The sequence below is a fragment of the Haliotis cracherodii genome, unplaced genomic scaffold (genome assembly GCF_022045235.1).
Source record: "Haliotis cracherodii isolate W230 unplaced genomic scaffold, xgHalCrac1.p SCAF_10, whole genome shotgun sequence".
Taxonomy (NCBI): Eukaryota; Metazoa; Mollusca; class Gastropoda; order Lepetellida; family Haliotidae; genus Haliotis; species Haliotis cracherodii.
Genome location: NW_027266265.1, coordinates 49596822 through 49615006, shown reverse-complemented (window position 1 = coordinate 49615006; position 18185 = coordinate 49596822). Strand labels below are relative to the sequence as shown.

The 18185-nt window shown below is 41.3% G+C and overlaps 1 protein-coding gene across 1 annotated transcript in view; it reads right to left on the bottom strand.

The window, feature by feature from the left end:
• The window catches only part of LOC139451906 (uncharacterized), a 75206-nt gene extending 57283 nt beyond the window's left edge, over positions 1 to 17923 (bottom strand). The window contains exons 1-5 of the mRNA XM_071233197.1: positions 17722 to 17923; positions 12359 to 12560; positions 9136 to 9200; positions 3964 to 4091; positions 2427 to 2652 (exon numbers count right to left, since the gene is read on the bottom strand). Coding sequence (XP_071089298.1) covers positions 2427 to 2652; positions 3964 to 4091; positions 9136 to 9200; positions 12359 to 12560; positions 17722 to 17923 — 823 coding nt within the window. The remainder of the gene's footprint in view (positions 1 to 2426; positions 2653 to 3963; positions 4092 to 9135; positions 9201 to 12358; positions 12561 to 17721) is intronic.
• Positions 17924 to 18185: the final 262 nt, after the last annotated feature.

Here is an 18185-nt window from a genome sequence, read left to right as displayed (position 1 = left end):
AGAATAGAACTTCGTCGTAGAAGGCGACTAACGGGATCGGGAGGTCAGGTTCGCTGACTTGGGTGACTTGGCATCCCAACAAGGTGTATTTCTTTAAAAAATGAAGGCTCATAATTTTAAATGATAAAATATATGGTCTTATCGCAGAAGCGGACAAAAAATATCTACATGTAATTTCAATACAAAATCCAAGCCGATTATCAAATTGTCGGTCCCTTAAGAACATATATCCCTATTCATAAACGGATTAACTATCAGTCTTGAAAATATCTAATTGTTTGACAATGTTTGTTTGTTCTTTAACGCCGCACTCAGCAATATTCCAACTATACGTTGGTCTAATCGAGTCTGCACCAGACAATCCAGAGATAGATATCACGAGCAATTAGGATACGATGACATGCATCAACCAAGTGAGAGAGCCTGACCACCCGATCTCGCTAGTCGTCTTTAAAGACAAACATAATCGCCTGTTACGGCAAACATGGGTTACAGAAGACCTTTGTAAGGTGGCGTGCAATAGCAACATTTCATGTCCTGTTACTGAAGAGCTATACCCCGGACCATCACGGCTCTGATAATTAGCACTAAGCCATGCATATGATCAACAAATTACCGCAGCTTACATCAACGACTTACTAAATTCAGTTATATATATGTCCTCGCAGATGAACCACACCCATGGTAATTTGTGTGTGAGGCAAGCATGATGTATTGAGCACCAATATGTTGGCTCTCTGGTCGATGAATAAACGAAATGTTGCATTATATATAAGAACTCATATACTCGTACATATAGGGCACATTTGGAATTTTACTGAAGAGATACCTGCAACATTTTGTTGTTCGCAAACACAACATAAAAAACCCAGTTGGAAATAGATGTTAAACAATGCCTTAGAAAGTTTCTTGAAAGACAGCCGAGGACAGTCAATGTTTTTTGTGTAAGTTAATATGTTTTAACAGAAGCCATATCTGTGGGGTCTTCTACCTTGTTACATATGACGAGGTTTGTCGACAGTTCTCACAAAATGTTTCGAGAAATTGTTTTAAATTTTTGCTTCGCTTGGATTCTAAAAATAGCTTTAGCTGTATAATAGGTTATGCAAACATACTTTGACCAATGACTTTGCAATTAAGAAATCTACAGCATTGTAAAATAGAAAACAGCGCAGACTATCCAGGGTGACCGTACATTGAATTTAGATGGAAATAATGCCTTTTACATTTGTTGCCAGGTTACACACATTTCAAATAACTTTCAACAACAACCTTTGCCCAAAATAGTGTGATAATAGCGTTGGTCGTTATCTTAAAGGTGAAGTATCTATGAAACGATGCGGCAAAGAGCTGATGTCCGCTTGACACAGTAATATGAAAGACCATGTGAAATTGAAAACATCCTTCATGTATCATTATGCATCGACTGAAACTAATTGTCATCAATATAGAATATTCACCGAAACGGACTCCATAGGGCGTAAAAGGCGAAATGGCCGTGAAAATGGTATGAATGGATAAATGAAAATCAATGATGAATCCACGCGTGTGCGAAACGTGTAAGCATATCCTGACCTATCGGTAGCAACCGTAGCTCAAGCAAATTGCGTTTTCAACTAAGTGTATGTTGCCTAACGCCGCACATCAAAACTGCTGCCATGCGACGGTGGCCCATAAAAGGCGACTATGCTTGTCGCAAGAGGCGACTCACGGGATCGGGTGGTGGGGATCGGGTGGTCAGACTCCCTGACTTGGTTGATGCATGTCATCGTGTCCTAATTGCGTGAATCGATGCTCATGATGTCAATCACTGGATTGTCTGGTGCAGACTCGATTATTTACATAGCGCCGCCACATACATGGAATATTGCTGAGTGCGGCGTTAAACAACAAACAAACAAATGTCAACAAATCATCAAATGATATACCAGAATATCCAGTGACACGATAGCGCACTTACTGATTTTGTTGAAACTAAACAGCGTATAGTAATCTATGCGACGGCAGATTGAAATGAATGAACAGATATGTCATATATACTTACGGTTCTTGAGTGCTTCATGAGTAATCAACCTTTCTTGGGAAAGTGATTTGATTCCATACGTGTATATTTTCATTGTAAAAGGCAGGATTTCATATGATAGCCCTGAACAAATCATACACTTAGCTTGCAGGCTTACTCTTCGATAAGCGCATATCTTCTTGGTAATTGTGTGATTGTACATGTGCATTAATATCAGCTCATCTTCGGTTGCGACATTTGTGATATTTCATGTCATCCACACTACTCTATTCACGGCGTCATGTGAAATAATATCTCAGATCGCAATCGTACAATCGACTCCGTAAAGGTTTCTGTGGCTAGGAAAATGGTTTTGTCGCTTATATTTCCTTACGAAATTTACTTGAAGTTAAAAGAGTCCTACCTTTCAGTTTAGTAGTCTGATACACAGCCTGGAATCCATCGCTGTTGAGCTTGTTATCACTGACGAATCGAATTTTGAGGAAGTTAGTTGCAAGGAATCGTAATTCTTTTAATCGTTCCCGAGTCCATTTTCCACAGAATGGTCCCCTCGTGGCATTGTTACCGTACACCTCTATCATGTCAAAACACTTGGATGAATAAGGACTTTCCAGATCCATGTACTGAAACTGATAAACACTCTCGTGGTATTAAATCCACACATTGGATGTCCACTGCAATACAGGCTTGGTGTACACTGTCAATGTCAATGAGCATTTAATAATGAATGAAGTGGCTTTTAACGCATCTTATTTTACTTATATGAGACCATATTGACGCAGTACGTTTACCTCTCTTATGAGCGAGTATGGTTTTAGCAACTTCATGCACAACTCTGATGACATCGCCGAGCATAAGTATACTACTACTACTACTACTACTACTAATACTACTACTACTACTACTACTTACATACCGCTAAATAAACTGAGCGTTCTCATAGCGAATACAGGAATCATTCTGGGGCACTGGCGTTCAGATTATGTACAGAATACATTGAAACAGTATCGACGCCCCCTGCTACTACTACAACAACTACTACTACTACTACTACTAATACTACTACTACTACTACTACTACTACTTACATACCGCTAAATAAACTGAGCGTTCTCATAGCGCATACAGGAATCATTCTGGAGCATTGTCGTTTATATTGTATGGAAACAATGAAACAGTATGGACATCCCCCGACAAAGCGAATTTTGGCACCATCGATCATTTGACCACCTCTGCCCCCTCAATATATATTCAATACATTATATCAGATGACCAACATATGATAATGCTCGATCTAGCTAGGAGCAGCAAACCAGTAAGTCGCAACATACGGCATCGATTCACGCCATTGGGTTACGAATAAGTAAATTACACTTAAAGGCAATAGAAATACACCAAATCCAGACTTGTGTTGGATCAAAAATTCATCGCTGAAAGTCCCGTATACCATCACGTACATATATTGTACTGCTTAGTACCGCCTCTGAGGCCTAGTAGGCTAGTGGATAGAGCGTCTGGGCGATCCCCGACCGCGTCAAACCAAAAAACGTTAAAACATGGTATTTGTTGTTACCCTGCCTTACGGTCGACATTAAGGGGCTTGGTCGGCTTGGAGTCAGTACACTGCCTGAGTTGGGTATTCGTGTTACACTGCGGCGTGGTACCTCAGTTGGCTAGCACTAAAAACTCGGCATTAGTATGGCCTAGTACAAGCAGACACACAGACACAGACACACACACCCGTGCATGCAAGTCGCAATATAAATACAAAATGTCACCTCACCTCGGCAACTAATTAGTAATATTTTGAAAAAAATGCTTTATGACAAATGACAATATTTACACACATTACACAGTTTTTGCAAATCAGAACCTGGTATGACAACCCGATCTCCGATTCCCTCCCACGGATTTACGATAGTTGAAGTAGGAGTGCTTACCTGTAGATCGATTGTGTCTCCCTTATCAACGATAATGTAGATGGAGCAGTTCGCATCATCCGGGTACATTGATGGAAATAATGGCGATGTCACTCGCCCTGCATCTTTGATGAGGAACTGGAGGCATCCTGTGTGTACACACGCATTATAATTAGTCTGAGACAAAAGCATTTTCAAAATCAACAATTTTCATTCTGTTTGTTTGTTTGTTTTTTGTTTAACGCCATCACCTGAGCATTGGTCTACGCAATTGGGTGTGTGAGTATGGTTTTACGCCGCTTTTTAGCAATATTCCAGCAATATCACGGCGGGGGACACAAGAAATGGGCTTCACACATTGTACCCATGTCGGGAATCGAACCCGGGTCTTCGGCGTGACGAGCGAACGCTTTAACCACTAGGCTACCCGACCGCCCCCTACGCAATTGGGATACGATGACATGCATCAACCAAGCCAGCGAGCCTGACCACCCGATCCCGTTAGTCGCCTCTTACGACAAGCATAGGCTCCTTTTACGGCAAGCATGGGTTGCTGAAGACCTATTCTACCCTTGATCTTCACGGGTCTACTTCATTCTGAACCATTGCCATTCACTGAGTAAGTTTACATGTTTCACATCTCGTTTATAAGAAGTGGGTAGTTGTGCCCGTGGAGTACATAATCAACACAGGAATCAAACCTGGTACTTAACGACAATGCTGTCCAATAGCATTCTATGAACATTGAAAGAATTCATCAAAAATTAACTGACACGTTTTACTTTTCTGCACGTATTTCTGGACACCAATCACCACGTATTATGCCACTGAAATAGGTTATGGACTACCCGATTTTTTCATATCGGGGGGTTCTTAACTAATTCGAGTAGTTATTCAAAATACATCCATAACAACTGTGAAAACTGAGAACAACTTAGTTACGACTTATTCAGCAATTTCTGATGAAAGAAAAGAAAGTATTGCTGATCAACGGCAGCAGTGGCATAGCAACGCAAATAGAATATTAATATAAATAATAATCTTATCCCGCTGTTCAGACATATTTCTCTTCCAGACACATTAAGCTGGCAACCAGATCGATATGACTGCAACACTGTTAAAAGCCTAGTTTATCTCTAAATTCTTAACCCACTTCACAATGCATAATGGATACAAGACCTGATATCTTGAGTTACTTGGTTACGGAACTACCGACCTAAAAACAGTTCGCAAAGCTTTAGGACCAGGGCCCACTTGCAAAAAGCGATCTTAGCGCTAAGATGATCGTAACTCCCATACTTTAACATAGGCTTACAATAGTCGTAGTGCTAAGATCGTTTTGTGCAAGTGGACCCAGATACGTAGAATATAGCACATAGTGTAATCTTTTCTTGCAGTTTCTGATTTCCCGATTAAAAGACTCAGTGAGTATGGGTTCATGCCTCTTTGAACAGTATTCCAGTTATATCAGGGCGGGTCTGCTTAATGTAGGAGGAAAGCCCGAAGTGATGCAGGTCTCAGACGTTTACCACTTTGGTGAAACCCAGGAGCATGGGTATGGTGCTGAGAAACCTAGAAAAAAAATCAGGGCGACTCGGGATTCGAACCCACGATCACAGCTCTGCATAGCGAATACGGCGCATCAGACAACTGGGTCGCCTGCGGCCCCGTCTCTTACTAGAAGCATAAGTACACACACAGTATACTTGAACAGATGACATTATGCGAGGACACTGATCTACTGATACAATGATAATATACTGAACAACAACAGTTCCTGTGACATTGAATAAGATTTAATGCAAAGTTATGTTTTTTACCAAATCTGAAACAATTTCGGTTTGCAACAGATAAAAGACTCCTGTAAGTGTCCAAATGGTTTCATTTGCCATACTGACTTCAGAAAATGCCTGATTTCATAACAAACACATGAACATGCCAACATGTCAATTTACAAATCAATAGCGTGTGTGTCCACCCCTGGTTGCGATGCAAGCAACACATCTTTGTCTCACGGAATGGACCAGGCGTCGCACAAAGTCCTATGGGATATCTGTCCATATCTGCTTGACGTCGAAGGAGCCGATCCATCTCATCCCACATGCGCTCGATTGGTGAGAGATCAGGGGAGCGAGCCGGCCAGGGGATGACATTCACCTTGTTTTATTGAAAAGAATCCTGAACAAGGCCGGGTTGTTGTCATGTTGAAAGGTAATGCCTGTGCCATGACGACGCAAAAACGGTAGAACAACAGGGTCGATGATCTCGTCTCGGTAGCGCTGTCCATTGAGATTTCCCTCTACCACTATCAAACGGGTCCTCTGTCTTGCTGTAATCCCACCCCATACCATAACGCTGCCGCCCCCAAACCGATCTTCTTCCATGACACAATGATTGACGTAACGTTCGCCTGGACGTACACTCGAATCTGTCCATCGCTGTGGCTGAGGAGAAAACGAGACTCGTCAGTGAATAGAACTTCTCCCCACTGCATGACCGACCAGCGTAGACGCTGTCTGCACCACTGTAGACGTGCTTGACGGTGGTTTCCTGTCAAAATGGGACGTCTGGCGGGTCTTCTGGAGACAATGCCTGCACATCTGAGGCGGCGACGTACGGTTTGTGAAGTTATTCGTCGAAGGCCAGGGATGCTTCTTGCAGTCACTGTTGCTAGCTCGAATCGATTTCGTAGGTGTGTTGTTCGAATCCAGTTGTCTTGTCGATTATTGGTTACGCGTGGTCTGTCACTCCGAGGATGGTCTCTGACTGCATTCGTCTGTTGCCAACGTTGCCAAAAACACCAAGTGGTGTTTCTGTGGACGTTAAATTGTCTTGCAACATCACGATGACTCGATCCTGCTTCAAGCATACTAATGGCTCGCAGACGCTCATTTTCGGACAGGCGTGGCATTTCGTAATGTTGAATAATTGCGTAATTTTTTTGGTTTTCTGAGTGGTTGTTGTCAGCAAGATGCTAAACAATACATATGGAATCCCGTTAACACACGTTTTTATACCCATTCTTGGGTAGTGAAATGCATGGGGCTTGCATAAAAGTCAAATTTTGCATGGAATGCATGCTTTTCTGTAGCAGTTGCGTTTTTGTGACTTGATTCCATACATGTACTACAATATTGTTGTTGAGTATATATTTACTAGGTATGTGTTCCCCTCTGTTATTTTCTATTGATGGGAAAATAATTACATAACGTCATAAGACTGGCTGAGTGTACAGCGAGAACATCTATATATGAATGTATGTCAATATTTAATTGCGTGAACACAACTCAAACACGAGCAAATGATTTCGCAAATTTACACAGAGTTGAGTCAGAAAGAAATCATTCTGCCTCTAAAGCTACTTGAAACTTGGACAGTGTGCTGATGAATATGTGCAGGACCATTCTTGACGGTGTAAATCCCTAGAGCGTTGCTAAGAGATATTTAAGAATTGACGTCAATATTTCTTTCGTTTATGAAGATAGGAACGTAACAATCGGTGTGCACACGCAAAATGTAAATTGCTTGGTTACACTGTTTAAATCCCCATAGCAGATTTACGCGAAGTGTTCACACCAGGTTTCACGTTTATACCTCGATTAAGGTCAATCCTTATAAATATATTGGTCAACAATGACAAATTCACAGCTGCTTATTTGAACATTAACACACATAAAACAGCAGAGAACATTACGAAATGGATTACAGTAAACTACGTTTATAACGAACACGCTTATAACGAACTGACCGATATAACGAACTTATTGTTCAGTCCCGGCCATTTGTTGTATATATGATGTATATATGCTTATAACGAACTACGGTTATTACGAACTAGAATTAGTGGTACCTTTGAGTTCGTTATAACCGTAGCCTACTGTACTTTGTTCAGCGCAATCTAGCAATGCAAACCACGATTCTATTATCAACAATCAGGAATTGTTCGATATTGTGTTTTCGGTTTATGGAAACATAAACGCATAAAAAGATTCCTTGTTAGCTAATCTCATGGCTCGGAATCCAATGTAATTTATGTATTAAGAAATGTTTTGGCCAGCGCGTGTCTTGATATGATCAGGCGTATAATAGACCAGAATTAAAAACTGAAATTTAAAACTCTATTGCCAAAATCAAATTATTAGTTAAAAGTCCATTTATTTCAATCTACCGAATGAAAGAAGTCACATGAAAATGTTTGCATGAAAACATTATATTGTATTCATTTTTATTTTTATAAATAGTAATACTGTAAACAAAAAAGATCTACCCTAAATTTTACATTATTAGACTTCATACAACTTATAAATGTTTGCAAAACAGTATTTTACTTCTAATTATCAATATTGCCTCTGGCTTCCCTATAATTAATCAATAATGGTATTGAAATTAATGACGATGTAAAGCGAACCCAACAACCTTTGCGAAAATCAATAATGTGAATCTTGGAAACGGAAACAGTTGGTTGGGAATCGACTTATTGACAAACACAATTAATGTCTCTGTGGGTTGTGTTTCGAGCATCACGTGTTAATAAACTCTAGCAATTACGTGCTTTTGATTGGATCTGTCTACAAACAATGTTACAGCATCAAGTTATATATGCGTTCAATATACTCCATGCCGTCACAAAGGTGAGGACTCCTCATCCCGTAATCCAGTGTAATATTGTACAACCTGGCATTGCATGGTCTATTTCGACAAACCGCAGTTAGTTCGAAGTGCATGGCAAAAACGTGCAATAAAGTTCTTTTCTAGTTAACGAAAAGATTCCTTGTCAAACGTTTGCCGTTGAGTGACTGAATGAGTTTCATTTTCAGCCGGTTTGAACAGTATTTCAGTTATATAACGGCTTGTCACCTTCATAGGGGCGGCAAGCACAAAGGGACCCAGGTCTTTGACATTTACCACTTTGGTAAAACCCACGTGGACTGGTATGGTGCTGACAAAACAGGAAACATATCAGTGCGAATATGGGGTTGGAAAACGACGATCACAGGTTTCGGACACGCCTAAGGAACGTAACTCTGCACAGAGAAATGTGGCGCCTCTGTGCGCCTAATGGCTAGTTTCAATGCGATCTCGCCGTTGGTAGACATCATAAGATAAGCTGTGCTTATGACCTGATGGTGAAATATTATTTGTTGGAGTGAAAATATAATTTTTACAACCAGTTACAAAAAGCAAAATAATTACCTGTTGGCTTGCAAAGTGTTGTTGATAAAATTTGTTTCGCTGAAGCATTGTAAAATACTTCTAATCTGAAAATTAAAACAAGAAATATTGATTACATTTAAGTCGTAATCTGCTGGGTAGCATTTGAACATAGAACATAGAACTCTCGCCGTCAATGTTGCACCTTTAACGAACATATATACATGCCTGTCGAAGAAATAGATGAGAAAAGAGCGTGTAGGTTCTTCGCTATGTAATTAGGTTACCATCTCAACACATAAGACAAACGGACAATTATTGACTAAACGTCTCTCAGTAGTTGATGCCTAGCCACACGCGACGTGACACGTGCCCCGTAAGAGCTATGTAGTTTGTACAATTTCTGCAACATTACTATCAGCATCCCAAGCCTGTCGGGGCACAAATATACCTGATCGCCCGATCTCAATTTTAGCTTAAGTTTACAGCAAGCACGAGATACTGAGGATCCGACTCGGGATAAGAGTTACGATTATTATGATAATTAATTAGGAAGGTTTGATTAATATTGGTCTCTGAGAACGCTTTGAGGTTTTTTTTGTAATTTTCACTTTCCGGTTAAAAACGAAGAAGATGTGTATAGCTTCATGTCCGTTAATCCGTTATGGCCAAACGAGACTTAGTACGAGTTTAAAGCGCTAACCAATTAAAACTACCGAGACGTAATAGTGAGTGAGTTTGGGTTTGTACCGCTTTAAGTTAATGTCCAGTAAGACCACGGATGGGGACACCAGAAATGGGCTTCACGCATTGTACCCATGTGGTTAACTGAATCTGGACCTTGGACGTGACGAGGGAACGCTTTAACCATGAGGTTAGCTAACGTTCAAGAGACGTGACGAGGGAACGCATTAACCATGAGGTTACCCCATCATCCCAGAGACGTGACGAGGGAACGCTTTAACCATGAGGTTACCCATTCATCCCAGAGACGTGACGAGCTTTAACCATGAGGTTAGATAACGTCCAAGAGACGTGACGAGGGAACGCATTAACCATGAGGTTACCGTACCGTTGCAGGGACGTGACGAGGGAACGCTTTAACCACGAGGCTACCACACCGTCCCAGGGACGTGACGAGGGAACGCTTTAACCATGAGGTTAACCCCTCGTCCCAGAGACGTGACGAAGGAAAGCTCTAATCTTGAGGTTACCAGACCGTCCCAGAGACGTGACGAGCGAACGCTTTTACCATGAGGCTACCACACCGTCCCAGAGACGTGAAGAGGGAACGCTTTAACCACGAGGTTACCCCACCGTCCCAGAGACGTGACGAGGGAACGCTTTAACCTGGTTACCACACCGTCCCAGAGACGTGACGAGGCAACGCTTTAACCATGAGGTTACCACACCGTCCCAGAGACGTGACGAGGCAACGCTTTAACCATGAGGTTACCACACCGTCCCAGAGACGTGACGAGGGAACGCTTTAACCAGTTTACCCCACCGTCCCAGAGACGTGACGAGGCAACGCTTTAATCATGAGGTTACCCCACCGTCCCAGAGACGTGACGAGCGAACGCTTTAACCATGAGGTTACTCCACCGTCCCAGAGACATGACGAGCGAACGCTTTAACCATGAGGTTACCCCACCGTCCCAGAGACGTGACGAGGGAACGCTTTAACCAGGTTACCCCACTGTCCCAGAGACGTGACGAGGGAACGCTTTAACCATGAGGTCAACATCCCCCCCCCCCTCCACCCCCCAGAGACGTGACAGGAGAACGTGCAGCGTATGGAAACAGAAGCAACCTTCACGTCCTTTATGGCCGAACATGTTTACATGTATTATGCAAGCATATATTATGATCATAATTGTCAGAACCATTGTCGGAACCATTCCTCCGTTGGGTTCATTTTTGCATTGGTGAGTTAAAACACTCAATTTTATTTCTTGTTTATGGAGTTTAAGGCCAATGTATGAAGATCCAATTGCCCCCAAAATTGGACATACAGTTGATAGCAAAAGATTTCAGGTTCTGCTTCCTCACATTTTTTAACATAACAGTGAAACTACGATTTGAAAACGAACAAGCATACATATCGAACATATATTTGCATGTTTGATGTTTAACGCCAACTGACGTATGTTTTGTTTACATCCAAAATGTTCCGACTTATGAGTCTAAATACGATTTCTCAACGAAAACCTCATCGAACATCGAACGTTGCATGTTTACTGTTAAACGCCGAACTCGGCAGTATTTCAGCTATTTGGTGGGCCTAAATGATCGAGTCTGGGCCAGACAAACCAGTGATTGATGTTATGAGCAACGGGGTTCGTTGACGCACAATTAACCAAGTCTGACCAGCCAACCTATTTATTCGCCTCGCATGACAAGCTTGGGGACCTATTTTACTCCGATACTTCCACAGGGAAAACAGCGCTATTTCAGGTCAATCTGATATGCAAGGAAAGACATTGGTCTCAGGGGATAAAATACGCATCGTAGTACAGCTAATAGGTACGAGGGGCGTTCAATAAGTTTTGCAACTTGGGCATTTGTGTTTACACAAACAATGTCAACTTGTGGCAGGTGTGATACTCGTCATAACATCAGGTTGACACGTGTCATAACAAGTTCCAGACACAACAATAAGTTAGATGTGATGGCTTCATTCACCTAAGGGTGGTCACAATCATGGATTCTCTCAAACACGAACAACGCGCTGTAATAGTTCCTTACCAAGAAGGGATGCAAAGCAAAAAAAATCCATATGTGAATTATGTGAATGTGGATTCGAACAGTTAAATCACCCACCCTACAGCCGAGACTTAGCCACTAGTGACTATTTCCTGTTCCGGCAAATGAAATCTGCCCTACGTAGAAGACGCTTCCAGGATGACGCCACAGAAACGTGGTTAGAGGGCAAATCTGCGGAATTCTATAAATTTTGTATTAAAACCTTGAAGGACAAATGGAATTAGTGTATTGAGGTGAATGGAGATTATATTGAAAAATAAAAGTGCAAAAGCTATTCTGCGACTTTGCCTTATATTGAACTTGCAAAACTTATTGAACGCCCCTCGTATATGACGTACGTCACATTAGCGAGTACAGATTAGGCTTAACAACACAAGCAAATCGCAAGCTTAACCATTAATCAACACCTCACCATTCGCCGACCACCTAAGGTAAACAACAAACACATGTATTGATAAAAATCGTTCGCACCAAGCAAGTGATAATAAGTTTCATTTACCTTAATGTTATACAGGAATCGATTGTTATGGGACTTGTCCATTCCAACGTGATTGGCAGATTGTAATCAGTGGTATTATATGGACAGCTGCTGTTCGATGGGCTTGGCCAGCTGCTAATGGCACTTGTATTGTCCGAGTGTGTGAGAACTGACAGGAAGAACCCTTGGAGTCGAACATCCGAGCGGGTGGAGGACACATGCACTGAAATCGAAAAAATGATTGACACTCATATGAATGAAATAAATTATTTTCGCAATAACGACTTGACTGGGCTACTGACGCTATGCGAACCAATTATGGTGAACACACGTTATGATATCGACTTCAGCGTTCACTCCATTTAAAAAAAAATCTTAAACAACAAAAATGCATAGGCGTTTCCGTGCTCGACTAAACTGGTCGTTCCTTAGCCTACGGAGCCGTGAAGATCAGGATTAGAATAGGTCTACAGCAACCCATGCTTACCGTAAAAGGCGATTATACTTGTCGTCAGAGGCAACTAACGGAATCGGGTGGTCAGCGTAGCTGACTTGGTTGATGCATGTCATTGTTTCCTAATTGCGTGGATCGATGCTAATGATGCCAATCACCAGATAGTCTGGTCCGGGCTCGATTATTTGCAGACCACCGTCATATAGGTGGAATATTGCCAAGTGCGGCGTTAAACAACACACAAACAAACGATCACAGCCCCTGCATACTGCCATGAAACACACACACACACACACACACACACACACACGCACACACCAAATAACGCAATGGCACTGCGCTTCACCAGGTACATTCAAGGCAAATTTCCAGCTACATGCCCTGCAAAAAATGTGTTTAGGTCATCAAACCTCAGGGCGTTCTAGTCCCATTATTTTAAGGCGTTTAGGAATAAAATACCTTTTTAAAATTCTACACGTTTAGATTATTGGTATTTTGTGTTTAAGTGGTGTTTAGGCCGTGGAAAGATGGTTCATTTCATGTGTTTTGAACCTACATGTTTCAACATGGAACACAACAAATGTGTATTCCGTTCAGAATTTAAACACCCTTCTGAACATGTTCAGATATGATGACAGGGGCGGTCGGGTAGCCTAGTGGTTAAGCGTTGGCTCGTCACGCCGAAGACCCAGGTTCGATTCCCTACATGGGTACAATGTGTGAAGCCCATTTCTGGTGTCCTCCGCCGTGATATTGCTGGAATAATGCTAAAAGCGGCGTAAAAGCATACTCACTCACTCACTCCATGATGACAAACCTCGATTGTACGTTTTCGACTATATCATCGGCATGTGTTTATGTATCACTATCAAATAGTGATACCATTTGTACAGTGCATGGCGGCCTGGAAATGATCAATTCTGGACCATACAATCCAGTCATAGGTATCATGAGATTCGATACCTTACCATCCGATAAAGAAACGAGCCTCTTGCCATCAGGGTATGTTACCAGGAACCTATTCTGCCCATTCCGACACTGCACTAATCGAGTCTGGACCAGGCAATCCACTGATTGACATCATGAGCATCGATCCACACAACTGGATACGATGACATGCATCAAACAAGTCAGCAAGCCTTACCATCCGATCCCGTTAGCATAGTTCTACGCATGCGTATTCTACCCCGGATCTTCAGGGGTCGCACATCTGATGAGCTGAACATTTTCTGTTACGAAATATGTAGATATGTATATTTTGTTTGCAAGTTTCAGCTCCGTTATTATTACAGGCTATTGAATTGCTTCAGAAAGTTTTCATGTTTTTTATTTAAGAGCTACGATTACATCTGAACCCAACAATAGTGCTATAATAATTATTACCCTTCCGAGCTTTCTAAGCCAAATGGTTTCCGAAGATGGATATTTCTCCAGTTAAGAACATCATTAAATTTTTACAATTTCATGCCATGCCAATATGATATTTATTCCTTGTCAAATATTACACAACCTCATTAAGTTTGAATTCTCTTGGGAGTATTGTGTCTGAGTATATGATCATTAATTTTTTTAAGTTTTTCAAATTAAAAGATGTATTCAATAGCAAATGGTCGGAGGGAATGCAGTTTTTTATTTCCTATCGATATTGTACATGATTTAAGAGCTGTGCAGGCCATCACGTATTGCTGGCTTATCAGTATAGTTATTAGTATATCAGAACTTCTTATTCATTGTTGGGGCACGGGTGGCCCAGTAGTCTGAGGCGCCGCGATTCGCTGTGCAGAGTTGCGTCCCTTGGAATTCTATGATTGTGGGTTCGAATACCGGTTCGCCCCGATTATGTTTCTAGGTTTGTCAGCACTATACCCGCGCTCGCAGGTTTCAATGAGGTGGTAAACGTCTGAGGCCTGCATCACTTCGGGCTTTCCTCCCACATTAAGCTAACACGCCGTGATATGACTGGGATACTGTTAAAAGCGGCATTAAACCCAACTCACTCACTCTAATTCATTCTAAATATACTACTCAACATCTGCTAAGGACCATATCAGCAAATGTTGAGTGATATAGAAGATAATGAGCAAAATAAAAAAGCGTTATCAAGACAGCCAAAAGGAGCACTTCAACACATTTTGAGGATTTCATTTATACTATTTCAGTTGGGTTTAACGCCTCATTGAACAGTATTCCACTTATATCCCAGCGTGCCAGTTTAATGTGAGAGGAAAGCCCGAAGTGGTCCAGGTCTCAGACGTTTGCCGCTTTGGTAAAACCCCAAAGCACGGGTATGGTGCTGACAAACCTAGAAACATAATCGGGTCGAACCGGGATTCGTACCCACTATCATACATATGTGTCTGGCGTGCCCAAGGGACACAACTCTGCACAGCAAATTGCGGCGTTTTAGAAGACGAGGGCCCCGACTGAATGTAAACTTCCTGGTTTCGTTGCTTTTTCTCTTTCTTTTCATCTTATGACAGTCTACTTATAATGCCAACGCCGTTTTCTTCGAATACCACGATACGCAGGTCATTAATGCAGAATCGCCGATCACAAGTAACATTACAATACACATAATGTTTCCCATATGACAGTGACACTTTGAAATCTAAGACGCAGAAAAGTAAAGAAAATCACCGAACCTGTCTACATGACTACACGTTGATGCTGTATAACTAATCCCTTGACATTTGTAGAAGTCGTTGGGAATCTATTTCCATGAGGGAGTCAAATTTCAATTCAAGAACGATGTTTTTAAGAGACCTGCAGTGATCACAAAAAAACCTGTCGCGAATTAAAATATGAAATCGGACGTTGTCGCCGCAATTCATAACATAATTACATCTGAGAGAGATTTGATTCAGCATACATAGGCTTCATATCGGGTTTTAAGTTTTACACAATCTCTTAGATTGTGGCCCAAGATGTTTTAAAAAGTACCCTATATAGTTATGTTCAAGGGGTCCGTGTTTCTACTACAGTGAACTACGGTTATTACGAACAGGCTTATATCGAACTGACGGATATAACGAACTTACTTTTTTGGTCCCGACTATTTGCTGTAGTAATGATGTATGCCTATAACGAACTACGGTTATAACGAACTAAAATTAGTAGTCCCTATGAGTTCGTTATAACCGTAGTTTACTGTATTTCAAGGCAGAACACTTGTGCCAAACTGAAGTAGGATGGGAATCGGTATTATTGCTGATAATGCTGCTGTTGTAAATCTAGACGCAGAAAATGTTCAAATTACAACCGGTTTCCATGGCGACATCTTGAAATAGTTTCTCGTATACTTTGTAATAAACACGGCGTTGATATTTCTAAACTGGATGGCCGTGTGTCGACTGACTACAAGAACACTGGTGCAGAATCTAATAAACGATTATATTGCATCTTCCTGGTTCATGCACTATAAAATGTGTTTTGATCCTAAATTTTAACCTGAACACATTCCTTGTCCCATAATTTTGACATGTTTAGGTCTAAACATGATCAGGAATGTGTTTAACCGCTAATCGTATTTCGTGTGTGTGTGTGTGTGTGTGTGTGTGTGTGTGTGTGTGTGTGTGTGTGTGTGTGTGTGTGAAATACTATCAGTCATATAGCAACAAAACACTTCCAAAAACTCGCCGGACACGGGTATGGTGCTGTCAAACCTAGAAACATCATCGGGACGAACCGGGATTCGAACCCACGACTTTACATAGGTTTCTGACGTGCTCATAGGACGCAACTCTGCATACCTTTTGGTTTACTTCGGGTTTTATGTCTTTCATATCTTTATTCATCTTAACTGTTTACACATTATGAAAAACAAATTGAAGCGAAGTTTGGGTAAAGTTTCCTCAAAACTTTTATTGTTACCTGAAGTCTGCTGAGAAAACAATATTTGAAATTCTGAGCGTGTTTATAGATAACATCAGACCGGTGAAGATCCGGGTTAGAATGGGTCTTCAGCAATCCCTGTTTGTTCTGAGAGGCGACTGTGCTTGTCGTAACAGGCGACTAACGGGATCGGGTGGTCAGGTTTGCTGACTTGGTTGATGCATGTCATTGTATCCGAGTTGCATAGTCCGATGTTTATGATATAAATCACTGGATTGTACGGTCCGGATTCAAATATTTGAGGTGTATTACACCGATTTACACAAAGTAATTAGTAATAGAAGGGTCCAGTCAAACCGCCTCATCTATAGTTACACATATGAGTTATTCAGAGTGAAAAACGCTCTTCACAACTTTTGAGATACAATCGAGGAAGATTTCAAAGAGCGTCATACGGCTCTTAAAAAAATTGTTTGATCGGGGTTGCAACATTCAAGGCCTAAGTATAGCTTTCAAAATGTTTTATGGAATACGTGGAGGAAAGTTCAAAATTGGTGACATCAGTATAAAAAAGAGGTTCCATTTAGTTCCCTTGTTTGTCTTTTTGTTCAGGTGGACAATTGACATGCCTTTGCAAGTGTGTGTGACGGGTGCCAACGGTAGGGCAGGTTATTCTCACCTTTTCGCGAACATTTGGTGTCGTCGCTATGATCGTGGAAACGTTTTGTCGCTTTTATTTCAAAATCTGTTTATTTAATTTCAATATTATCTCCCTTGTATACGTAACACTTCCTGGTTTTGGTTCCGGAACATGACTGGTGTAATTTATCTAAAACTAAAGGATCCCTTTACACAAAGTGATCTTATCGCTTGAAAGTTGGGTCTGCCAATTGCATAAAATTCGTCTCGTCCTCTTGAACGAACGATATATTTTTTATCACGCTTGTATACCGTGGCCTCCATAAAGTGTATTCAATGTTAGAAATGCACTTTTAAACATTAATACCTATGAAATGTGCCATCTAATTAATGCCCGTGGTAGTTAGAATACGTATTTGTTGATATATTGAGTCAAGGATTTTATTCTGTTTCAGCTTACCTTCATAATCCAAGCTTGGTATGAGTTCGACGTCATTGGGCATCAACGAATGAGAAACCAACATCATAACGCCTGTGTCCTCTACGACGTCCGCGCTTTGCCACGTGGGATCCCCACATGATATGAGATGTCCAATGACGTGCCCTGATTTTTCTATTGAGTTCAGTAAAACCAAACACAATAGAAGGGTCAGATACGACATTCTGAAGCGGTCTCATTGTAAACACTCATAGCAGATTTCGAGTTCTTTACGTTGCCATGGTTGCCGTTCTGAAAATCACAAATATGAATCTGTAGAGATCATTATCTTAACGAACAAATGATATGCCTATGATATTACAGCTTGATGCTGTGATATTATGGATCAAGACAGACATATCAATGTAACCTCGATCCACCAACTGGACATGATATTATCTATCGTAATCGCCACTTGAAATTAAATCACGAAATATCGCGATGAT